The sequence below is a fragment of the Notechis scutatus genome, chromosome 1 (assembly GCF_049901735.1).
Source record: "Notechis scutatus isolate UNSWTSFEM ecotype Mainland chromosome 1, rNotScu1.2, whole genome shotgun sequence".
In the NCBI taxonomy this organism is placed as follows: Eukaryota; Metazoa; Chordata; class Lepidosauria; order Squamata; family Elapidae; genus Notechis; species Notechis scutatus.
The window spans coordinates 42925745-42950976 of record NC_142009.1 but is presented as its reverse complement, the minus strand read 5'-3'; the positions used below and the strand labels follow the sequence as shown (position 1 = coordinate 42950976).

The 25232-nt window shown below is 42.0% G+C and overlaps 2 protein-coding genes and 1 long non-coding RNA gene across 5 annotated transcripts in view; 1 reads left to right on the top strand and 2 right to left on the bottom strand.

The window, feature by feature from the left end:
* RRP36 (ribosomal RNA processing 36) overlaps nucleotides 1-4818 on the bottom strand; it is a 47329-nt gene extending 42511 nt beyond the window's left edge. Inside the window, exons 1-2 of one of the 2 annotated variants that reach the window (XM_026683989.2) lie at nucleotides 4587-4818; nucleotides 1111-1573 (exon numbers count right to left, since the gene is read on the bottom strand). In XM_026683989.2, coding sequence (XP_026539774.1) covers nucleotides 1111-1540 — 430 coding nt within the window. In that variant the 5' untranslated portion in view covers nucleotides 1541-1573; nucleotides 4587-4818. The remainder of the gene's footprint in view (nucleotides 1-1110; nucleotides 1574-4586) is intronic. The other variant, XM_087962414.1, reaches the window with a different exon arrangement.
* On the top strand, nucleotides 4548-21174 carry LOC148132764 (uncharacterized). The gene is made up of 2 exons (XR_015749086.1): nucleotides 4548-4679; nucleotides 20845-21174. It is a non-coding gene; the product is annotated as an uncharacterized LOC148132764 (long non-coding RNA).
* LOC113422831 (neuronal PAS domain-containing protein 4-like) overlaps nucleotides 5204-25232 on the bottom strand; it is a 32918-nt gene continuing 12889 nt past the window's right edge. Inside the window, exons 4-10 of one of the 2 annotated variants that reach the window (XM_087962396.1) lie at nucleotides 23640-23800; nucleotides 23097-23202; nucleotides 20838-21090; nucleotides 19015-19124; nucleotides 17530-17674; nucleotides 15063-16006; nucleotides 5204-5283 (exon numbers count right to left, since the gene is read on the bottom strand). In XM_087962396.1, the coding sequence (XP_087818522.1) occupies nucleotides 5249-5283; nucleotides 15063-16006; nucleotides 17530-17674; nucleotides 19015-19124; nucleotides 20838-21090; nucleotides 23097-23202; nucleotides 23640-23800 (1754 nt within the window). In that variant the 3' untranslated portion in view covers nucleotides 5204-5248. Of the gene's footprint in view, nucleotides 5284-6162; nucleotides 7030-14287; nucleotides 16007-17529; nucleotides 17675-19014; nucleotides 19125-20837; nucleotides 21091-23096; nucleotides 23203-23639; nucleotides 23801-25232 lie in introns of those variants that run through there. The other variant, XR_015749080.1, reaches the window with a different exon arrangement.

Here is a 25232-nt window from a genome sequence, read left to right as displayed (position 1 = left end):
TTTCAGCACCAATGCTCATTTCCCAATATTGTTTTATTCATCAGGCTTTGAATTTTCAACAAGCAATAATATTGGGAAAAGAGATTATCAAAGAGTGTCACATATTTTCATGTCTGTAACCAGGGGCATGTGATTTCATATAACTATGTCGATACAGAACAGATAAACACCAGAATAATGTTTTAGACTTTAAAAGGTATCAATTCTTATATCTTCTGCCAATAATTTCTTTTGCTTACTACTTCTTACTCTTTTTCTGCACTTTGTGAAAAATTGTTTACCTCACACGGAACTACATGCTAGGTATACCTGTACATAGGAATTTAATTTAATCCTTTAATTTAGCCTACTATCATAATGATGAAGGGAAAATAAATTACTCATTTTTTATAACTCATTTGATTCAGATTTAAGAAATTTCTCACATACCATTATGAAAAAATATTGAACTTCTTTCTAAAGATAACCAGTACTACAGATTGTTACACTTTTCAGCTGTAACACTGTTGCTGAAAAGCAACCTACAGCAATGGTTAAGTATGTGAATCTGGAAATTTTCAATTCAAATCTCATTTTGCAAGAAACCCACTTAATTTTATTACATAAGCCATTATTTTCTAAATGTCCTTTCCTTTGTCTTCTAATCTGCAACAGAATAATAATGATAAGCTTTGCAGGGAATGCTGAATTTATTATTGAAGAAAAGTCTGGACCCTCTTATTATTCAGCATATATACAACCATTTAAGCTAGTTGTCCCATATTTTTATGAGCCTTATTATTTTGTTCTGATTAAAACAATTAGAGTGATTGAAATAAGCTGTTGAATGGTTATCCCATTTTCTTGGCATCTTCGCAACATATAGAGATGTGCAGCATGTCAGTATGTCAATGCAGAAAGGATACCCCTTTGCCAGCAGCGCTAGCAAAAGTGATAGATACGACAAAGCCAACAATCAAGAGAACAGTTTGAGGACCATTAAACAAAGCAAATGGTTTATGTTCACTGACACGATCCCAAGATTGTTTAGAAGAAAGAAAAGCTCAGAACTGCTGATCAGTGACACAGAGATGCACAATTTATTGCATTTTTCTAGGCATCAACATTTACCTTTTGTTAAATCAGGCCTTGAAAGCTGGTCTGCAGTTTCTTCAGGGTCTTCATTGCCACTTTCTGATGCATCACTTTCAGTTTCATCCCCATCATCTTCACTGCTTTCTGTAGTATCACTGGCATCATTATCACTCTCCACTCTCTCATAATCGCTGTCATCTGACTCCTCTTCAGATTCTTGGCTAGGTGAATTCACTTCGGGCAAGAGCTTTGGTCTTTTGGCATCATCGGCACTTCCTGCAGTACCACCTCCCATGCTGCTCAAACCTTGTAGAGATCGTTTTTGGGCCAAGAGTGTTCGATTTAAGATACCGATCTGCCCACTGTCATCTGGAGCCTGTACTGTTGGCGTCCTACTGTTCTTACCAGAGGAGGAATTCTTCTTACGGGGCTGGCCCCCAGCTTTATTCTCATGCAGCTGTTTCATAAGGCTTCTGGTACTTTTGTATGTGTCAACTCACTAGTTCAAGTAAGAAATAAATTTATATTAGCCTTTGTTTCATTATAATTCAATAATAGAAAATGGGATTAGCTGTCTAATTATATTTCTCCATTTGAAATAATCTTATGCACATTCCCAGATGAAAAATAGCCACATTAAAAGAGTTAATAAACTAGGAGCTTATAAACTGGGAAGGAATTATGGCACTGTGCTCATTTGATAACATACTTTGCTTGTGAAGTGCCCTTCTGGATCTGCTCCTGAAACAGTAAGAACCCACTACAGTTGTTCAAAGCATCACTGCAATTACTTAAGAAGCCCTTCTAAGATCTTCTGAGTTATTCATGTGCATGCCCAGAAGACACTTCCATCAGAATAGCTAATGAAATGGCTGTTTTGAAGAGCAGATATAAAAGTTGCTTCACTTGTGGAAAAAAATATCCTGTTCAATTATTTGCCCAGCCTCATGTACATATTTCCTTATCTAAGGAAAGACCTGTGGTATTAGGATTCTTCAATAAAGAACACAGGTATCTTTCTCTTTTAATCTATTATATATCATCACAGAAACATCTAGCAGATTCCTATACATTATATTTCAAGTATGGATGCCACCTGCTATTTGAAACATTACAAAACTGAAATTATGTTTTAAACCAGTGGTAGTCAACCTGGTCCCTACCGCCCACTAGTGGGCGTTCCAGCTTTCATGGTGGGTGGTAGGGGTTTTGTCTTCTACTTTATAAATCACCATGACTATGGAACCGGTGGGTGGTTCGAGAAAATTTTACTACTAACAGAGATACAAAAGTGGGCGGTAGGTATAAAAAGGTTGACTACCCCTGTTCTAAACTGAAAAGATATAATGAAGATACCTTTTATGAAGTAACCAATGTGAGTGTCAAAGAAATAGCTTGTTCAATTCTTCCGGAGTTCCCTTAACTGAGAGAACCTAAATTCAATTCAATGTTCACCAAGTAAACTTACTTGCTAGAGCCAGAAAGTAGTCTGATGATCTTGAATAGGTAAGTTTTATACATGTATGATACATTTTATACATATATAATGTTCAGCTGTTCAAGAAAAAATTGTAGGAACCCAGAGTACTTACATCAAGTGATTTAATCATTCCTTTTAGCATTAATTTCAGTGAAATAAGGAAAGGAAATTATAAATAAAAAGATCCAAAAAACAAGCCCTGTCCTTTTTCTAGCTCCATGAATCCTTCCTAAGCTATTACCATATGTTTCTCTAGGCAAGTTTCAAAATCTAATTCATAATTAACACAAGAGCAATAATGTATTTCTCACAATGGTATTGTAGGAAGTGGGACCATCTTACCAAAGCTGGTATTTAGTAAAATTAAGCAAGCACAAAACTGTGCTCTGAACAAGAACTTTAGTTCTGTAAGGGAAAAAAATCTAACATGTAAAATCCAGTAGTTTATTTCCTGATCTGATCCCTTTGACTTGCTACTAAAAATGCATTAATTGCACAGTTTCAAAGTAATTCAATGTTAACAAGACAAATCTAAGACTAGTCTATTGATGTAAGAGGTTTTGTCAATATTCAAGAGCAGGATACTGCCAATTATTAGATACAAGAGTTAATTAATGAAAAAAAATATCAACAGGTCATTGTGTTTTATTTCAGAGTGCTTTAGCAAAATGTTATAATTTGGTAAAACTATATCAAGTAGATTGACTTTACTGTTCACGTATTGCTTCTGGGATGGAAGCAGGTTAGACTTTTCTGCAATTTGCTGTAGGACTGATTTTGATGGAGATATGGTGTATAAGCCTCTTATTTAATTTCTCAGAGATGAAGCAGGATAGCAGGAGCACCCAGCCATTTACACTGATGTCTCATACCAGGTTCCAAGAGATATGCTTTAAGCAGGCAAAACAAGGCAAGCAGGTTGGCATCATTCAGATGTTTTGGACTACAACTTCTACAATCCTTTACTAGCTGGAACTAAAAAGACCTGAAGTCTAAAACATATAGATTAGCACAAAATTGCTTTCCCCATTATAACAGAAAGAGGTGTCTTGAAGTTTAAAGTGCTGTTTCTGCCAGATAAAATTAAGTGTGCATATTTCAACACAAACATTAATTTTAAATGTGACTTGGGACTCTGGCATGCAAGGCCTTAAGAGTTAGTGCCTATAAAAACATGGCAGTTTGTCATTGATGGAATTTTTCTAACATGTAGGAGCTATGATTACAAAAGGCCCCCTTTTCATATTGTTCACATAATGTTGATTTCCTCGTTGTGATTCTATTAGATGGATGGAACAAATGGGTAGACAGGCCACTGCTTCACTAAAATTGTAATGGAATGTGTTATCAATGAACCCTAGAAACACAGACAAGCCTTCATTATTGGTTTCATGTAGAGGAGAGTTTTTTTTAATCAGTTAAGAACATTTCAGACTTATAGAAGAAATATCTACTATAAGTTAAAAGTCTGGTGTATGAAACAATGCAGTATTTCAAGAGAATTTTAAAAATATTTTATGGTTTCACCCTTATGAAACCACCAGCAATTGTTATTTCCCTATTATCCAGAACGCAAAGGCATACAGTATTGCCTTTGAACTTAGAAGCTTTAACAGATTAACAAGAGTTGGAAGGGGTCTTGTAGGTCATCTAGTCCAACCCCCCACCCAAGCAGGAGACCCTACACCATTTCTGACAAATGGCAGTCCAATCTCTTCTTGAAAGCCTCCAGTGAGGAAGCTCCCACAACTTCCGAAGGCAAGCTGTTTTATTGGTTGGTTGGTCTCACTGTCAGAAAATTTCTCCTTATTTCCAGGTTGAATCTCTCCTGGTTCAGTTTCCATCCATTATTCCTTGTCCAAAGTATCAATCAATTCCTATCAGGCAGCCAATTTTGCATGCCTCAAATGTTAGACGAGTGATACCCATTCGAGAGGAGTTAAGCATCCACCGGAAGAGGCAGACTCTAGGAAAGGATATGCGAACATTTTGGGGGGGGGGAGGGGTGTGCGCTGTTAAACACGAGTTCTACCTGCCTGTGACGGGCTGCCCACGCTGATGCCCACACGAACATACACTCCGTCCCTCTCCCCGGCCTGCCTCCACGATCTACTCCAGCCTGCCGGTAGGTCACGCCGCCACAGCTCCTTTCCGTTTCTTGGCAACGGCACGGCAGGAGGCGGGGGGAGGCTGCACACTCGCGGAAGTCACAAAGAGCGGGAGGCCTGTGAGTCAGCCAATTGCGCATGCGCTCCTTGGAAACCACAATTCCGGATGGGGAGGGCGGGAGGAGTTTTCCGAAGAGAAGCAACCTACCCCGGATCCACCCCGCCTTCCTCTTGACGTCACCGGGGCAAACAGAGAGAGCTTGGGAAAGTTTTCCAACAACGCCTTTATTTACAAACAACTGGGCCAGCCCGCTCCCTCACCCCCCCCCCACCCCGCAACAAACTCCGCTCTCGGCAATAGTTAAGCCACAGTCATTTCGGTTTGCTCTCCGCAGGCATACACAGCACAGTCATTCGGCTAGTTCGGCTACCAGTGGCTTGATTTGAGGCCAGTTCCCTTCCATCCTTGCCCCGGGCCCGGGGTCCCCGCCCCCGGGGGGGCGCCCCCCCCCCCCCCCCTAAAAACAAAAAAAAAGGGGGCCCCCCCCCCCGCTGGTTTTGGGGGGCTTGACCCCGCCGAAGGGTCTCAAGAGAAGGGGGCAGCTTCCTCCGACCGGACCCCTGTGGAGTGGAAGAAGAATAGGAAAAGGCAGCTTGTTCAGTCCACAGATTTTTTTCTTCCCCTTCGAATCTGAGGTTGGGAACGTGATTTGGGGGGGGGGGAATACAGCTCGTCCTCGACTTACCACCCCAATTGAGCCCAAAATTTATGTTGCTAAGTGAGACATTTCGTTGAGTCCCCTCCCCCCCATGTTAAGACGTGTCTTGCCACATTTCTTAAGTGTTACCTCTGTGGTGGTTTCATTAGTAACACCATTGTTAAGTGAATCTGGCTTCCTCATTGACTTTGCTTGCCATAAGGTTGCAAAATGGGATCACATGACCCAAGGACACGGCAGCTGCCATAAATAGGAATCAGTTGTCAAGCATCCAAATGTAAATCACATGACCAGGGGGATGCTGCAATGGTCATAAGTCACTTTTCTTCTTCATATAAGTATGAAGAATGGTTATAAGTCACTTTTTTCAGTGCCGTTGTAACTTCAAATGAACTGTTGTAAATTGAGGACTACCTGTATTCCTATGAGTCCCTAATTTCTTCTCAGGCATATCTTAGAGGCATTCTTTCAGCAAAACACTGATTTCTCCTATTTCTAAAAATCAACCCTGCATGACCAAAGATGCAACTTGCTTGCAACGAAATCTTACAGGGAGAATATACTGGCAGAGTTTTAACCTGTCATAAGCTGTTATGAGTTTTGCTGCAGTGAAGTACCATGGCAAATCCTCTCAGTTCAGGGCCCACTGTGTTCTTTCCAGAAGTGTCATCTAACAAACATAAGCAATGTTTTATTTGACAGCATGTAGCTACAATTGTCTTTCTCCAAGAATGGGGGAGAAATCTCTTTTTCAATATACATATACCTTTATTTTCACACGTTTATACACTACCCAATCCAAAGACTGGGTAGTTTATATCATAACCAGTTAGAATAATTCTATCCTTACTTCTCCTCGTTTGGATCTTATCAGATTTTCAGGCAAATGAAAGTGACAGGTTGCTGGGTGAGATAAATAATCCACCTGAAACTGGCTTTATAAATATATCTGCAGAATTGTGACTTGTACAAAATAAACAGATATAGGATTCTGGGAGGGGAAATTTCAAGGTTTTGCTTGCTTATAAATTATATTAACCCTACGTTGGACTTTAATGTTTGAATTTTATTCTGTAAAATGCCTGAAATGATACCAGGTTTTGGCCACCGTGTTCGTAAATTGTTCCAAGGAATGCAAAAGAAAAAGAAAAAAGTTGGGGGTGAACTCATGAGCTGCCTGCAACCTTAGGCTTCAGGTTGCCCATTTCCTGAAATAAACCATGATTTACAGACCACAGTGATTGTTTGACAGCATATAGCTACAATGTCTTCTCCAAGAATGGGGGAGAATCCTGGATGTGCATTATTTATACTGTATATGACCCCTACATCATAAGATACAGGCAACAGTGTGTTCACTTGTAAGATAGTGCTTAGAACAGAGATCCCTCTTGCTTAAAGTAATGTGAACATGTTTGTGCTAAATAGACCAAAATTGCCCAATACTGTTTTTACGGTATTCTTATGGTATTATTAAAGTATATTGGCCATGTTATGCATGCAAATTCATTAGAGATGCTTAGGAATAGTTAGTGGACAAAGAAGGGGCAAGGAAACAACATGCTGGCTTCATAACATCAAATCTGATACAAAGTTGAACATATAACAATTGAAAGAAGCTGTGCTTGACAAGATAGCATGGAGAACACTTGCCTATAGAGCAGGGGTGGGCAAACTTTTTGGCTCGGGGGCCGCATTGACTTTTTAAAAATTTGACAGACGGGCCGGGTCAGCACAAGATTTTTGGGAATCACCCCCCTTCCCCCTCTTCTCCTCCTTCCCTCCCTCGGAGGCCCCTGAGTCAGGAGTTGCTACCGCCGGCGCGGCTCGCTGCTCCAGTCCCGCATTGCCTCAGGAAGGGAAAGGCAAAAGGAAGAGCCGCGGCGGTGTTTTGCAACGGGAGCAGCGGCACCGGAGGCTCAGGCTCAGCGGCTCCTGGTTTTGCCTTTTCCTTCCCAAGGCAACGCGGGACTGGAGCCGCACGAAGCTGCGCCGGCGGTAGCAACTCCTGACAGCCCCAGCCGGACACCTGAGTGGAGCCGGGCGAAACTGCCTGTTGCTGCTGCCGGAGCACCGCCGGTCGCCTCCTCCAAGCAGCCCGCCTGCCCGCCGGGCTTCCCTCTGCCGCGCGGCTCGGGGACAGGCGCGGCGCCCGCGAGTTAAAAGGAAGCCGAAAGTTGCTGGGAAGTTGCTCGGGTGCTGGGAGCAGGCTTTTAAAATGCCGCCCGAGCAAAGTTTAAGCAGCCCGCCCGCCCACCAGGCGGAACCCTTCCTGCTCCTCGGTGGGAAGCGCTCCAGCCTGCAAACTTTGCCTTTGCAAAGCCCTGGAAGCCCGGAAACCCGAGCAACTTCCCAGCAACTTTCGGCTTCGTTTTAACTCGCTGGCGCCGTGCCTGGCGGAGGGAAGCCCGGAGCCTCCTCCAAGCAGCCCGCCCGCCGGGCTTCCCTTCCGCTGCACGGCTCGGGGACAGGCGCGGCGCCCGCGAGTTAAAAGGAAGCCAAAAGTTGCTGGGAAGTTGCTTGGGTGCTGGGAGCAGGCTTTTAAAGTGCCGCCCGAGCAAAGTTTAAGCAGCCCGCCCACCCACCAGGCGGAACCCTTCCTGCTCCTCGGCGGAAGATGCTCCAGCCTGCAAACTTTGCCTTTGCAAAGCCCTGGAAGCCCGGAAACCCGAGCAACTTCCCAGCAACTTTCGCGTTCGTTTAACTCGCGGGGCGCCGTGCCTGGCGGAGGGGAAGCCCGGAGCCTCCTCCAAGCAGCCCGCCCGCCGGGCTTCCCTTCCGCTGCACGGCTCGGGGCCAGGCGTGAGCGCCCGCGAGTTAAAGGAAGCCAAAAGTTGCTGGGAAGTTGCTCGGGTGCTGGGAGCAGGCTTTTAAAGTGCCGGCCGAGCAAAGTTTAAGCCTGAAGCCCGGAAATCCGAGCAACTTCCCAGCAACTTTCGGCTTCCTTTTAACTCGCGGGCGTTCGCGTTTCGCCCGAGCCGCACAGCAGCCCGCTCCAAGCAGCCCGCCCCACCCGCCGGGCGGAACCCTTCCCGCTCCTCGGCGGGAAGACGCTCCAGCCTGCAAACTTTGCCTTTGCAAAGCCCTGGAAGCCCGGAAAACCAAGCAACTTCCCAGCAACTTTCGGCTTCGTTTTAACTCGCGGGCGCCGCGCCCGCCTCGAGCCACGGCAGCCCGCTCCAAGCAGCCCGCCCCACCCGCTGGGCGAACCCTTCCCGCTCCTCGGCGGGAAGACGCTCCAGCCTGCAAACTTTGCCTTTGCAAAGCCCTGGAAGCCCTGGAAAACCGAGCAACTTCCCAGCAACTTTCGGCTTTTTAACTCGCGGGCGCTCACGCTCGCCCGAGCCGCATGGTGGAGGGGAAGCCCGGAGCGCCGCTGGGTCGCCTCCTCCAAGCAGCCCACCTGCCCGCCCGCCTGGCTTCCCCTCCGCCGCATGGCTCGGGGCCAGGCGCGCGCCACGAGTTAAAACGGCGAAAGTTGCTGGGAAGTTGCTCGGGTGCTGGGAGCAGGCTTTTAAAGTGCCGCCCTATGGTGGTTTGACATTGAAATGAGACACAGGGAACTGTCTCTGAGAAAAATGCCAACCCTGAGAGAACTCAGGTAGCAGTATTTATTGAGAAAAACACAAGCAAAATATACAGTATGCATATTCAGAAAACAATGACCTCAACAGGAGATTACTTCACCAGCATGAGAACACACAATCTTGGAAAGTCCCAGATGTTACCTTGCTAGGATGAGATCATGCAGCCACGGACAGTCTCATGGGAAAGTTTGGAAAGTCCCATGAGAAAGCACAACTGTGTATCTTGTACCTTGAACTTTCACCCATTTTCCTATTCCTTCTAAACTGGCAGAATCAAAACAGAATGAGGCACTCTGAGCAAAGATACTCCTACCCCCACCAAGAATGCCCACATCTTCCTAGACTTACTGCTAGTTATACAAAGGCCTTACAGAAAATGATAAAATGATTAATAGGTTATATTACCACATTCCCTCCTTTTTATTTATTCAAAGATAGGGGGTGTTTTAGTGGCATAGTACACAGTTCCCTCATGACCTGATCCCACACGCACGGAAGACTGAGGTACACATTTGTAATAGATTAGGAATACATTGAATAAAACAACATAATAAGATACATATAGCAATAATAATAACAACCCCTTGCAATAAGGAGCGAAACCATGATCCATCAGGAAGCCAGGACCACAGACTGTCCCAGAATGATGCATTAAACCCATCAGCTCCAGATTGATGCTGAGCAATGCGATCTTCCATGTCCTGAACAGTCTTTGTAATGTTTGGCTCATAATTATGTATAAAAACACAACAATGTGAATGAATTAAAGCACAAACTCCTCCTTGAGCAGCTAACATAATATCTAAAGCATATCGATTTTGCAAAGTAACTGTACGAATTTCAGACATTTCTACATTAATCATCTTAATATTCTTTATAGTATCATTAAACATAGCAACAGTAAAATTATTTAAAATATGAATATCTCTATAGTTCATAGCAATTCCCAAAGGCGGGATAAGACCTCGAGAAATTTGTGTCCACAGATTACCTCCCATGGTTAGACCGAATCCAATTCCGACGATTTCGGATCCGAACCTCAGGAGGTAATGTATCTAACTTATAGATAACCGGAATGACAAACCCCAAAGTACATGTCCCTGACCAATTTGCAGGGATTTGTCGATAAGCCCACAGTCCGCATAAAAACCAAAACCCTTCCAGCTGTACATAACCTTGTTGACTTGCCGCTTGCATCAGCTGTTTCATGTCTAGATATTGATACTGGCCAAATGCGTCAGACTCATTTTTCCCATTTACCCAAGTTATGTTGTTCTCTGAACCATTTGTCCACTTAATAGTGTAATTGCAGACACTATGATTCCCCAAGAATTGTGAGTTTGTAATGTTTTGGAAACATAAATGTGCTGGAGACTGCAGTGCAGTCTTCACCTTGACCGTGAAGTTCATGGCATATGAAATGTTATGCTTTCCGATCTGCAAAGTAGACCGATTAAATGGAACTCCATGTAGAGTCAGTCCTTCTCCCACTCTCCCAGGAAGGTGCATACACAACCAACAATTGGTGATGTTCAAGTTTTTGGCAGTTGTGCGCAAATCTTTAATGTAATTATTATCTATCCACAAATCATCGCCCAAATCTCCGGCACGCTGAACATACTGTCGCTGCTCTCTCCGCACCCGAGCAGCCCAGGACAGATTAGGCAGAATCAGCAGGATCAGGAACCACAGATGCGCCATCCTGCTCCTCGAAACTTCCTTCACAGGTGCCTGCGAATGATCAGGCCGAACACACCGACCAGGAACCCAACGAATTTGACCAAGATGTTCAACTGCTGCATAACCACGTCCCCACGTTATCAGCTCAGCAGGAACCCATGCCGGATCTGGAAGGAACCGCACCAACACCCGAGGTCTCACCGCATCTGTAGAAGGAGAAGAAAAATGCCTGCTGGCCGCGCCGCAGGGGTTACCAGACAAATTTAAAAATTTAAAGTATATAAAGCTAGATTTAATTGATCTTGAATCGCGGAAGCCCCAGGAGCTTCCTCCTTTTTATTTAATTTAGTCAACATGGTCTTGAGCGTGGAATTATGACGTTCTACAATAGCTTGCCCAGTAGAATTGTATTCCACAGACCATTGTTTAGGTGTACCAGCAACTGAAAAAGTCTTAATGCAATGATTGATGACATGTTTAACCATCTCACCTCTTTGAGGGTAGCCATTAAAAATCCTGAGTAAGTATCCACAGTTACATGTATATATTTCCAGGGCGCAAATGGTGGATTATTGAGTAACATCCATTTGACAAATCATTGAAGGTTTCAACCCTCTGGGGTTAACTCCCATAGGGATATTCGTGCCCTGCTTTGAACAAGTTGGACATTGTTGAATTATGGCAGCAGCTTCTGCAGTAGTAAGTTTAAATTGCTGTGCCAATGCTTTAGCGTTTTGATGAAAATAACTATGACTGTCCCATGGCTGAACAGTGAGGACTGAAGTTACAGCACTGTCAGCTTTGGCATTACCTTGTGATAAAATTCCAGGCAAATTACTATGACTACGAATATGAGCAACAAAACACACATTCACACGCTGCTCCAAACATCCTTGTAACAGCAAAAGCAATCTTAAAATATCAGGTGATATTCCAGGAGACAAATAAGAACCTGCTACAAAGGGTAACAAATTATACACATACAATGAATCCACTATTAAATTAAAATCCTGATTGTGAAAATTTTGAAAAGCCAAAACTACAGCAGCAAGTTCTGCCTGCTGGGCAGACTTCTGCTCTGGAAGTCACTTTTGTATGCCAAATTCCAGATTTATCTTTCCAAACACAAGCACCAAAACTTTCCCTCCATCAGTAAAAACTGTAGGAGCATCTGATATGCCCAATGATATCCTTTCTTACATTTTGGGCACACTGATTTAGGACGAACACCCTGTCCCATTGATCTCTTATACTGCTGACTTTGACCTCCTCCAGGAGCCCGACATTGCGCTTTAAAATGTCCAGGCTTCCCACAATTGAAACAATTCCCCTTTTGAGCATGTCCTGTTTGTAAAGCCAGAGCTAAAGTCTCCATGTTAAAAGACTGACTCCCTACCTTTCTACATGCATTAATCAAATCCGCGATTTCTCGCTCTCCACTTGCTACCAGTGGATTTAAAATCTTTTGCAATCTGTGTTAGCTTGTTCTACTGCTAACTTAAAAGCAACTCTTTCTGGGCGAATTGATTATCAATTTGTCTTTCAATAGCCAATTTCAGTCTGCTAATGAAATTTTCATAGGGTTCATTGTTCCCTTGTTTGATGTTAGTAAAGGTCTTCTCACCACCTTCGCCGTCAGGGAGAGACCCTATGGCTTGAAAAATTATTTGTGGGAGAAGAATGAACCCTTCCTCAGGCATACCATCTCTCTGTTGTTCCACTGTTGTAAAATTACCAGCTCCATAAAGCTGATCTGGGGTAACATTTGCTGTTCCCCTCTGGACTGCCAGCTGTCTCCATTTCTGATCTAACACCAAATATTGAGCTGGAGTTAAAATCATATTCAACAGAGCTTTCCAGTCAGCTGGAATCATTTTATTTCCATAACCAACTGCTTCTAACAATGCCTGAGTATATGGCGTTCTAACACCATATTCTTTTGCTGCTTGCTTAACTTCCCTCAAAATTCTGAGCTGTAAAGGCTTCCACTCCCGCTGCTGGATTTAATGCAGCATCCATGACAATTTCTACTGGATTAAGTTGAACTTCTACTCCAAACTCCACCAAATCATCTCCTGATAATTCCCCTCTATTCTTTGCTTCTTGAATAGCTGCAGTAACTGCATCCACCTGAACCCTTAAAGGTAAACTCTTATCTTCTGACAAAGTATTTCTAGCGCCAGACAGTTCCCCAGATTTATCTGGAGGTGCGTCGGCGGCAACAAACGTACCGCATGGTAAAGCGGCAAACCTTCTTCGGGGGTGATAGGAGCGGTTGTTCATAAGTAGCTAATGCATCCATAATCACTCTCCAGGTTAACAAAATTGAAGAAGGGCACGAGGTTCCTCGTGCAAAAATTTCCCTATCTTTTTCCAGGACTCTACTTTAATACTACCTCCCTCCGGATATGACTTAATATTTTTCCAAACATACTGTAGTAAGTCCTCAATTTCTTTCTTTCCTACAGCACAACCCCTACTGCCAATTCCAAACCCAAAACTATTCCCAATGATCCCTCTCAATTCCCTGATGTGCTCTTTCTGAGCCTTCGAGAGATCTCCCCCATACTCACGAAAGAATCTATCTTCGTCCAGCGAAGAAGATGAGGGCCCAGTCGGACGTCCGCGACGATGAGTATAGGATGCGGGAAACGTATAGCCTTCCAAGCTATCACGTCGGGGTCACCATTTATGGTGGTTTGACATTGAAATGAGACACAGGGAACTGTCTCTGAGAAAAATGCCAACCCTGAGAGAACTCAGGTAGCAGTATTTATTGAGAAAAACACAAGCAAAATATACAGTATGCATATTCAGAAAACAATGACCTCAACAGGAGATTACTTCACCAGCATGAGAACACACAATCTTGGAAAGTCCCAGATGTTACCTTGCTAGGATGAGATCATGCAGCCACGGACAGTCTCATGGGAAAGTTTGGAAAGTCCCATGAGAAAGCACAACTGTGTATCTTGTACCTTGAACTTTCACCCATTTTCCTATTCCTTCTAAACTGGCAGAATCAAAACAGAATGAGGCACTCTGAGCAAAGATACTCCTACCCCCACCAAGAATGCCCACATCTTCCTAGACTTACTGCTAGTTATACAAAGGCCTTACAGAAAATGATAAAATGATTAATAGGTTATATTACCACACCGCCCGAGCAGGACCGCCGAGCCGGGAAACGGGCACCAAGGCAGGGCAAGGCTCCACTAGCAGCGGCCTAGCTTTAGGTGGCTCCAAGCAGCCCGCCCCGCCCGCCAGGTGGAACCCTTCCCGCTCCTCGGCGGGACGACGCTCCAGCCTGCAAGCTTTGCCTTTGCAAAGTTTAAGCCTGGAAGCCCCGGAAAAAAAGGGGGATCGGCGGGGACTCACCTTCGGAGAGGTCGCACTCGAAGGTGATTTCGAACTCCCAGCCGAGGCCTTTGCAAATTTCTTTTCTTTCCTACCCTAGATCGCTCCGCACTGTTTTGCAGCTTTGGGGGCCACGCGGCACAGGGCAATACGCCACGCCCAGCGATTTTTTTTCAGGGGCGGGCCGGATTGGACAGACCACTGGCAGCAATTTTTTTCAGGGCGGGCCGCATTGGACAGACCAATGGGCCGGATGTGGCCCGCGGGCCGTAGTTTGCCCACCCCTGCTATAGAGTCACCAAGTGTCAGACACAAGTAAATAATTAAAAACAAACAAACTGTTCTTACGATGAGCAGGGAATGTTCAATGTGAAATGGGTATGATTAAGTCTGGAAACTTAATCTGCATGTTATCTTATTAAAAGCATTATATGATAGACTCTATTAATCAAGAGTCTATGATGGGCAGTAAAAATCAACATCTATGGGTCTACGTGGTGAAGACTATGGCATAAGGAAGACTGATTTGGGATGTAAGACAAAATGATAAAGAGCATGAGTTAATGAAATGAAAAAAAATATACTGTGTTACTTGTAAAAGGGAAATAATGTAGTAATCTGAATGAAGATAATCTGAATTTGTGGAACAGAACTGCAGGAAAGTTTTGAAGTGATTAAGAGTGAAAGTACGAGCATTTAAAAAGGTATGAACCAGTGTCATGTTGATGGTTGAGAATGTGTAAAAATGTAGAAATCTTCACTGAATAATTGATAAGTTCTGTTCCCCATTCTTTTTCTTCTCTTATAACTGTTAACTTCTTTGACTTACTATCACATATTCTTTTTCTTCATTTTTGCATAATATTGTTTACCCTAAAAGAAAGCAGTGGTGTGTGTGTGTGTACCCACAGCGAGATAGTATACACATGGTAGATTTCATTTAAAAAAAACAAATCAGATGCTAGTCAAACATAGATGCTAGTCTGTGCAGGATCGTATTACTTCAGTGATTGTATTCTTTTTAAATGCTACTACTGTGATAACAGGGGAGCCATACCTTGCTGATGCATGTTATAGAATTTCCCATCCCACTGGAAATCAGGCAGATCAAAGTCAGATGATACAGAGAAAGACAAAGGAGTTGTTTCTGATACAAGAGTCTGGGACATAGAAAGCTGCAACTGGGTATTTGCTAAGTGAAAATGGCCTGTTGGTCTCTGTTCAAAACTGGCTTGGTTCTGGACATCGTGATCTGAGAAGTTGTTTAAAATACTGGTGATGGTTTCTTCATCCACTGATGTTTCTTCTGAAAAGTCAATGGCTCCATTAGTCCCCAAGTCCTGTCTTGCCACTAGAGGGGCAGCCTCAGCAGGGTGCCCAGGCCAGGGAACGCCAAGAGATTCCTGAGACCTTTGCTTGGTGTATTGAGAGAAGACTTCAGCCAGGGAGTAGATTTGATCAGCTAGCATACTGATGGCCCATCTGTCTGAATCAGGGCTCACATTCATTGCTGGAAACAGTCCTAGAGATGGCCTTTCTGCAAATAAAGGAGAAGAATCTACAGAAAAGCTGCTGTCAGAGGAAAATGTGTATTCTGGCGAGCAGAGACTACCAGGGTTGCAAGAGGTCAGTCTATCCTCTCTTTCTGGGCATGAGAGACACCCGTGCCCTTCAGCAGAAAGAAAAGGAAATTGGGTTTCTTGAGACAACTCCACACTGACGGCTTCAGTCTTCATGCTAGGGACAGCCAGACTGATTGGAAATGGAGATTGAAGAGGAGCAGGAAGCATTTTTATATTAGAAGCCTCTGGTGGAAGTTGAGAAGAAGAATATTCAAGTGCCCCTTCCCTGACTGGACCTGGCTCTTGAAGGATAAAGTTGGCTTCATTTGGCTTCAACGGCTGCAGTGTGTTTCCAGAACAATAGCTTCGTTTGGAGGAAGCTGGAGAAACACCTCTGGGTGTGGAGTCTTGGCTCTGGATGTGGAGAGCTTCTTTGTCCCTGTGAGAATATAAACAGTTCCATGGGGTCAAGCATCACTGGAAATCACACAGAGGCTAAATGTAGGTCAATGAGGCTAAATGTAGCTTTTATTTATCATAAGTAAGAAAACTGAACTACAAGCTTCAGGGCATTTTCACAGCCCCAAATGTCATTATGAACTTTAATAATGCAGTATAGGAAGCAGAAGAAGCCATTTGTAAAACCAATGTAACACTGAGCTAATCCAGATTGCAAACATAAGCAACGTGTCAGGAGAAAAATAAGGAGCCTAAAAATTACATTCAAGCATCACTTGCAGAAAAGATTTTGATGTGATGTGACAGTTCCTTCAGCAATTATAATTGTGTAGGGACAATTAACTGGAAGATTTAGAAACTGTAGTTTAAAAACGCCTGAAGAAAATCAGGCTGAGAAAGCATAGTCTACATTAGAAAGCATTCTGATGGTTTGTATAAGACCTCTCTCTTACTCACTCACTTTCCCCCTCCTCCTCATTCTCTCCCTGTATCTGTCTATGTCTCTCTCCATGGAGTCATCACAGATCAAACTAGATTGATAGGAGTTTTTCAGTTAATATAGGCAATGGAGCTCTTGATAAGAATGGCTTTTTTGATATTAGATTTAATGCAGAGTATGATTAGGAGAACTATGGTAGACAGAACTGCTTAATATGCTTATCTCTGTTTTAGGGAGCGCTTGTTCTGTTTTTACAAACTCTTGAGAAAAATCACTTATATCACTTTTATCCAAACTTTCCATATAAAAATCTTTCACACAGATAATGACATTTGTGGTAGCATGTACTTCTGTGTTAGATTAGATGTCTCTAAACAGACATTGCAGACATAAACGGATTGCAGACCAGAAATCATAGATGTCTTTGCTTCCTTCAACAGAGTTATTGCTTTTTTCGCCCATTACTTTTGACCACCCATCTCATTTCTGCCAGATGCCTTCCTCCAGCAGACCTGGAGAAAATGAAAAGGATCAGGAAAGCAGCAAATGCTCTAGAGGGGAATTTTTAGTAATATATTAGCTTGTCATTCAATTATTGTCATCCTATACTTATTCTAGAATGAGCCACAACTAACAGATTCATAATTTATGCTCAACTCAAAACCATGATTTACAAACAGTGTGCAAGTCTCTACATCTTGCTAAGCCATAATGTGGTTCATTTATGGCTTAGTTGTATCAGCTACTGTGTTTTGTAAATCATGGTTTAAGACTTCACACAAATATATGAAACCAGTCAATTGTGGGTTATTCAGCAAACTACGGGGATATACAGAATGCCAATGACTGGGTGGTATTATGATGCAGGTGATTGATGCAACGATTTCACTCTAAACATCTAATAGCAGTCCACATGGCATATGTAACTCAACCACAAGTAGGTGAGTTTATGCAATATTCAACCCACAAATGAAACAAACCATATTATGGTTTAGAACAATGTGTGAACTCAGTCCTGGTCCAGAAGTACTCGTAAACTTCACTTGAGCTGTCAATGTTTTTACCTGAGGATGTGGTTTGTGCAAGTGATCAGCTTTCCTTTTCCATTCTCCCTCAGTGCAGTGACTTGCACCCAGACCCAACTCAGGTCCTTGCAGCGTAAACGTATGATTACATCGTGACTATGTTTCCCAGTGCTCTGCCCTGAAACTATAAACATGAAAAATGAATACCCAGCTAAGCTATCTAAATGTAGCAAGATGAACCCAATGGGAAGAAAGACGAAAGGAGCCTGGATTAAGTGAAATGCCTTCCATTTCTCTAAATTCACAAGGATTATAAAAGGTGTTTATTAACTATGGATCCTAAATACGTATCTTTTAAGACTTCCAAAACGTACTTGGATTGGAATTTGGTATGACTGCAGTGATGACACATAGCATTTAGATACACCTTTTCTAAGTTCTCACATCAGTTCACATATTTTTTCTGTAATCATTACAACTCATTAGGGCAAGCCAATGATAGAAATGCCACATATAAATACTGAATCTGATTTATGCCTAAGATTATTTGGACAGCATGACTTGTAATTTGTATGAAAGATTGTCATTTTGTTATGTCCAGATTTCTGTTGAGATGGTTACTAACATAGCAAGTAGATCTTAAATGGTGTAGGGTCTCCTGCTGAGGGGGGGGTTGGACTAGATGACCTACAAGGTCCTTTCAAACTCTGTTAATCTGTTAATATCAATATCACCTCAAATGTGCAGAATTGAGAAATGTTGTGAAGGTCTTAACATTTACAACTAGGTAGACATAGCAGGGATGGAAGCGGGAACCAGATATTTACAAACTTAACGATTATGAACGAAGCAATTGGAGGGTAGTCTAGAGCTATGTTTTTCACACTTGGCAACTTTAAGATGTGGGGACTTCAGCTCTCAGTATTCCTCAGCCTTGCTACTGGGAGTTGAAGTCCTCACATCTTAAAGTTTCCGCGTTTCAGAAATACTAGCCTAGAGCAATTCTTCAAAATATTGAGATTGAATTAAACTACCCCAAATCCTGGCTGTATGGCTGATCATCCTGGCCATATATAATGGGAGTCCAATATACTTGAAGATAACTGGCTGAGAAAGATTGCTGGTTTTATTATGTACCATTTAACAGCTAGCTTTATTTTGTTTTTATAGGACCTGTTCTATTATCACCATTTTATTGGCCTCATGTACATGCTTTTAATTTGTAACCCACTCAGAAATGCTATTATTTATTTGTAACAGTTGTGCTTCCTTGGTGGTTTACAAAAATAATGAACAGAATAAAGGGACATTGTCCAATAGTTAACAAAGAACATGTTATTGAATAACGGTTCCCGCTGTCTTCAGATAATATAAATTATTAGGAATAATGGGATTTTTAATGGCCCATGTAAAAACTGCTGTAAGTTGCTCGTTGGAAATACTTATGATACAGCAGAAATGTGCAATCGCTCCTTCGCCAGATTCCAACGAAGGATATTGGTCTGTCCCAGGTGCAGTACTCACTCAGGTTTCTATGCATCTCTGCTCCTCTTCCAGTATCTTCAGGATGCAGGAGACAATACCAGGACTGACCAATTAATTCTTCTTTCTTATAACCAAGGTGATAAATAACACTGAATTGAGAAAAAAAAACACATATCACATAATTTAATAAATAAAATCCTTGTGAGATTTCTATTGTGAAATGGGAAATTATGATAAACATCTTCTTATATTTATTGTTAGAAAATTTATGACAGGTAGTCCTCGAAGTTCAGCCAATATATTGAGTCCAGAATGTATGTTGCCAAGGGACAAATTTGTTAAGTGAGTTTTGCCCCATTTTACAATTTTTCTTGCTGTATTTGTTAAGTGAATCACTGTGGTTGTTAAATTAGTAACATGGTTAAGTGAATCTGGCTTCCTCATTGACTTGGCTTGTCAGAAGGGGATCCCGTGATTCTGGGACACTGCCACTGTCATAAATATCAACCAGTTGCCAAGCATCCGAATTTTGATCATGTGACCATGGGAATGCTGCACTTGTAAGTGTGAAAAACGGTCATAAGTCAATTTTTTCACTGCTGTTGTAACTTTGAATGGTCACTAAATAAACTGTTGTAAGTCGAGGACTACCTGTATTCAGAATAGAATTTCCAACTCTTTACACATAGTCCTTGATTTGTGACCAGTCACTTAGCAAGTGTTCAAAGTTGTGGCAGACCCCCAAAACCAGATTTACAACCTAGATCCGTGATGGTGAACCTATGGCACGCATGCTGGAAGTGGCACACCGAGCCATTTCCCCCGGCACCCGAGAGCTCGCCTGGAAGAGTCCCACTGCGCATGCACGCGCACCACCACCTGACAGCTGATTGTCGGGTATCTGGCACGCATGCGTAGGGGGGCAGGGGGGAAATGGAGACGTGCGCATGCGCAGAAATGCACAGCATGCGCTGGGGGTCGTGCGTGCATGTGCCAATGCATAGCGCAGGAGGGTGATCACACACACAGATGCATGGTGCATGGAGGGGTGATCGCATGTAGATGCGTGGCGGTGTGTGTGATCGTGCACGCATGCGCATATGCATGGCACACAGCAGGGGCATCGTGCACGCAGGCGCAGAGACATGCTGCGCATGGTGGGGGGATCTCACGCACATGCGCAGGGAGGCAGCACACATTGCCTTCTGGGTGCTGGCACGCAAGCACATGAGCGACCACGCAATTATCGGCACAGGAGCCGAAAAAGGTTTGCCACCTAGATTCAAATTTTGATATCTGCCCCCCTAAAATCACATGACCACACTTTCGGTGCTCAGCAACCAACCGTCATTTATAGCAATAGCACTTAGACTTATATACTGCTTCACTTATTTACAGCCCTCTCTAAGCAGTTGATTAAAGTCAGCATATTTGCCCCCAATAATCTGCGTCCTCATTTTACCGACCTCAGAAGGATGGAAAGCTGATTCAACCTTGAGCCAGTGAGAATCAAATTGCTGTCAGTTGGCAGAATTAGCCTGCAATACTGCATTCTAACCACTGTGCTACCCTGGATCTTTATAGCTGTTTGCAGTGCCCCACATCATATATAACTGCTATTTACAACGTTTTTGCCATGTTTACTTCCAGTCTCCAGCAAAAAAATACCCCATACCAGCCAATGGGTTTGTTGAACAACCACCATTAAAAAGGTCATAAAATTGGGTGGTGACCTACTTTATAACCATCACAACTTATGAGTGAAATTGTGGGCTCAATTACAGACATAAATCAAGAACCACCTGTACTATATTTAGCCATCTATCTCCAGATAGATACACACACACAAATTTTGGCCTTACTTTTCAGTCATTTCAGCAATCTTCATATCTAATGTATGCTGGCTCTGGAAGGTGGAGATCTGGGACCTGTTGTCTCCTTCTTCAACCCCATGAGGGACAGGAGCACAGAAAGCAACAAACGTCAGAGCAGGAGAGGTGGATGTCCACTGTATGTTGAGTGGGACGAATCTGCCCCGCATGACTATTGGACGGTTCCTTCCATACTTAACCCGAAAGGCTCTTGAAGTACGCATTTCAATGATGAACTCAATTTCTGCATTATAAAATGAAGAAGAATAACTTGCAATTTAATGTCAGATTGAAATTTGCAATACAGAATAAAGTGTAATCATGTAAACTGTCGTGTGATTTGTTTTTGATTTAATGTGTTGTGTGAACTCAATCATAGACTATTCAATAAACAAGTTACAACTTAGCATAAGTTATCAGCTGAGCCTTTCTGCTCACATTCATGGCTGACAGCTTAAGAACAGGTTATGATATTTTTCCAATTAGTTCTCAATTTTACTATAATTCTATGCATCTCACTTTACCCAGTCTTTATAATTCTGGTTACTGAATAGCATACTTAAATGCAGTACACATTTTTCCAAGAAAAATGATACATTCAAACTGTTGGCCCAGATAAGAAAAAATGATTACAGAAAGGTGTGGCTCCAAATTTTTGTGATTTTAAATTATTTATTATTCAAATTTATATAGTCACCCATTTCATACAGTATATATGGCTCTGGGTGAGATTATGCTGCAAATTAGCATAACTTTTTTTTAAGGAACTTAAAAACTGAAACAGAGGATTAATAGTTTTTAACTACAGTGGTAACTTAATAGGAAAAATACTGCAAGTTATTTACAGGTCCCTGTTAATATTTTGATTTTTCTATTTCTGCTTGTATTATAATGCAGTACATTGAAAAACGTTTAAAATGCCGCCTTATTGCCCGAGCTGCAGTTGTATTCTCCCCTTTCTAACAGCATCAAATTTTGATATCCATAACTTTTTCTCTATAGGAACACAAAAATATAGAAATAAAATTTCTGAATGGGAGAATACCTACAATGGAGAAAATTTAGCAGATTTCTCCTCTTCATTTGAACAAGACAACAACCCTAATTAATATTTGTCTCTCCTATAGACACCATGATTAAATATAGATATGCATCGGAAATAATACCGGTAGTTTATTGTAGAGATGTTTACATGTAATCATCAGAGGTTTTTTCAACTTGTAGGAAAAATATCCACCATTTTGCACTCAGTAACAGGGCTGGGTCTGAGGAGAAGGTGGCCTATTTCTATATCAATAAATCCTCAAGATAACTGTCTTCTGCTGTAGGCTGGAAAGGAGAGGAAGCTGCATCTTTTAAATATGTCCTTAAAGGCTGAAGGATCTTCAAACAAAAAATAGTGGTACAGTTTGTTGGACCAGATTAATTTAATAATCCTCAGTTTGGATCCATAGACCAACTACAGGGTTCTCAAAACTCCTAATATGATAAATGAACTAACATCCCAAACTAGTGCTGGCTCAAGGATGTTTGGCACTCCTAGACCATATCATCTTCCCCACCAGTACAAAGACTTGCATTTTTAGAAGGATTTAGAAGGAGAGATGGTTTTGGTTGTGGTGCCCTAGGCCAGTGTCTACTCAGCCTTAGCCTAAAGTGCCACCACAAGTAAAACTATTGATTTCCCTAGGATTAAAGTAGGAGAACTAATCATTATATTTCAATCCATTTGTCAGCAAGGTTTCTTACACTTTTGGTAGCACAACTGCCCACTGTTGGCCATCCACTATGACTTGTACTGGCAAACAAAGAGCAAAGGTCAGTTGTAACAGAACTTCAGCTTTGCCTAGACAGGCAAGGCAGGAGCCCTCTCAAAATGTATTCCCACTTATTGTAGGCAAGACTCCCTTTGCCTTACACAAGCAAAGAAGGAAGTAGGGTTCAGTGTGAGTTAGCGATTCATCCCTAAATTGCTTGCCACTACCTGGAAAAATGTAGGAATTCCAGTACTGAGTCAGAATTATACATGTTATTAGTGTAACACGCAAATCAAGACTCAGAATTGGTGCAGCAGTAGCAGCATGCAGATTGGCAATAGGCAGCAAATGTTATGCCAGCATTGTTTTTTTGCCAACTCTAGAATAGATGGAGAGTATTTGAACTCGGTAATTAGAAAAAATTGCTGTCAGAAAAAGATTCAGTTGCCCCCTAGCTGGAAAAACCTTTTTGCCAATCCCTTCTTGTCCTCACCAGTGCCTGGATGCTGATGGGCAAAGAGGAGTTTTTCTTGCATGATCCGGCTTGCTGTGCTGTTCAGGAGGTCAAAGATGGAGTTGCCTTGTGCTAAGAGTTCTACCTAGAAATATATATATATATATATGATAAAACATCTTATTTGCAATGACCTTTTGCTCTACGAATGTCTTAGGAATAAATGCTATTTCAGTATGAAAATATGGTCCTGGGAGTTAGGCATTTTTAAAAGGATATTTGGATCCTGCAGGGTTCTAACAAAAGCTTCAGGGTTTTAAGCAAATGAAGCTCTAACATTTAATAGTTGCTAAGAATAGCAAACGTAGTTTGCATGCCAAAAACTGAACCATTTGTGTTTAAAAGAATATTGAGCAGCTACGCTAGAAAGGTTCTTACCTTCAATCTTAAACTGCTATTACACGAAATGGGCTAGCAGCAGAATTGAAACGCCATTATATTCCTGCCAAATCTAATCTCTAATGTCCATGCTGAGTACAAGGCATTTTGGGGTGCCTCACCTTCTGTAATATTGATGCTTACCACAGAAAACCCAAGGAAATGTGGTACATTCTCAGAGACATAGGCCAATTTGCCCTTTGCAGTGAGAGCTAGAATGAACCCCGAAAGTGAATGCACCAGTTCTGGATCTACAATAGCAGCTGCAGCAAAAAGTGGTTCTTCAGATGCCATTTCATGTGAGCCTGGGAAAACAAGAGAATAGTACATGGGTTCTACACATCATTGGGTAAAACTCTACATAGAACAAAGCAATGATTTCCTGCTCTCGTATGTACAAGGAAATGCATTCAGTTTCACAGCTACTATGATTGTTGGTGGAGCAGGGGAAAAAATAGCCAGAAAAATGATTGAAGCCTGGGAACTGGGTCCCTTGTCAGTCAATAGAAGTGCTGATTTATTACCAGTTTATCAGGTACTTAGAAGCTGAGGGTGTGGCGGAACAAGGAAACAACAATAAAAAAACTTAATAGTCAGCCATCAACATGCCAATTAACAACTACACGCTATACACAACCAGGAACCATATAAATACAAGCGTAGAACAGACCAGTTTACATATCCTTGAGAGAGAGAAGTTCCCTGATGATGGGTTCCAGCAGGAGCCTGAAAGCTTGGAAAAATAAACTTTTGGTCCCGGGGAGTGATTCAAATTGGATCCAGCAAAAAAATTTTGAATCAAGGTTTCTGAAATCCTCTAACATAAACAATGTGTACTAAATTCAGGATTCATTACTCTGTGTAATCGAAATTTCAAGGATTTTCACACCAGTTGCGTTCACAAATAAGTAGCCACTGCATTGTCACCACATTTATCGTATGATCATGATTTCTGATGCTCTTTGCCAGGTTCCCAAAAGCAAAATCAATGGGGAATACAGCAAAAAGTTGGAAGTCCTGCTCCTACTTTTTTTTTTTTTTTGGCCCAGCCAAAAATGGTCATTCTGTTTCTCTGTTTAGGAAGGAAATTTCCCTGAAAGGATGAATCAATAGGTCATCAGCTGTCTAGTCAGTTTTACTAATTGAACTATTACAGTGAATTTTTCTCCCACAGGATCAGTTGTAATGAAACTGATGCAAGTCTGGTTTGTTTTCTGCCAGATGACCTCTTCCCTCATATTATAGATAGGAAAGATATTGTTTCAGGAAATGCACTGTGCAAAACAGAGCCTGCTCATCTTTGAACATAATTATGACAGAATATGTAGGTCATTATATCTTTCACTTTCTCTTTTTATCTAAGGGTACTGCAAAAATATAGATATCAGAAAAATGTAAAATACAACTAAAGGCACATTGTTTTATGCTCTGATCCTCAAAAGAAAAAAAAAGAAAAATATAAGGGATACAGAAAAGGCTCTTCAGGTAAAAGACACCTTTGGGAAAGCAAGACATGATGGAAAATATGTAGGAGTTGATAATGCCAGCTGTTGCATACAGCATGGCTGCTTTTTATGGCCTATTCTATGCTTCCCTTAAGCACAAATAAGGATGCAAATTATACACAATGCAGATCCATGTTTGAAATTCATTGAAGATGTTTTTTTTAAATCAGCACCAAACATTAGTAACACATGGAATCAATCTTTTCTCTATTTTCATTTTCTGATCATACAT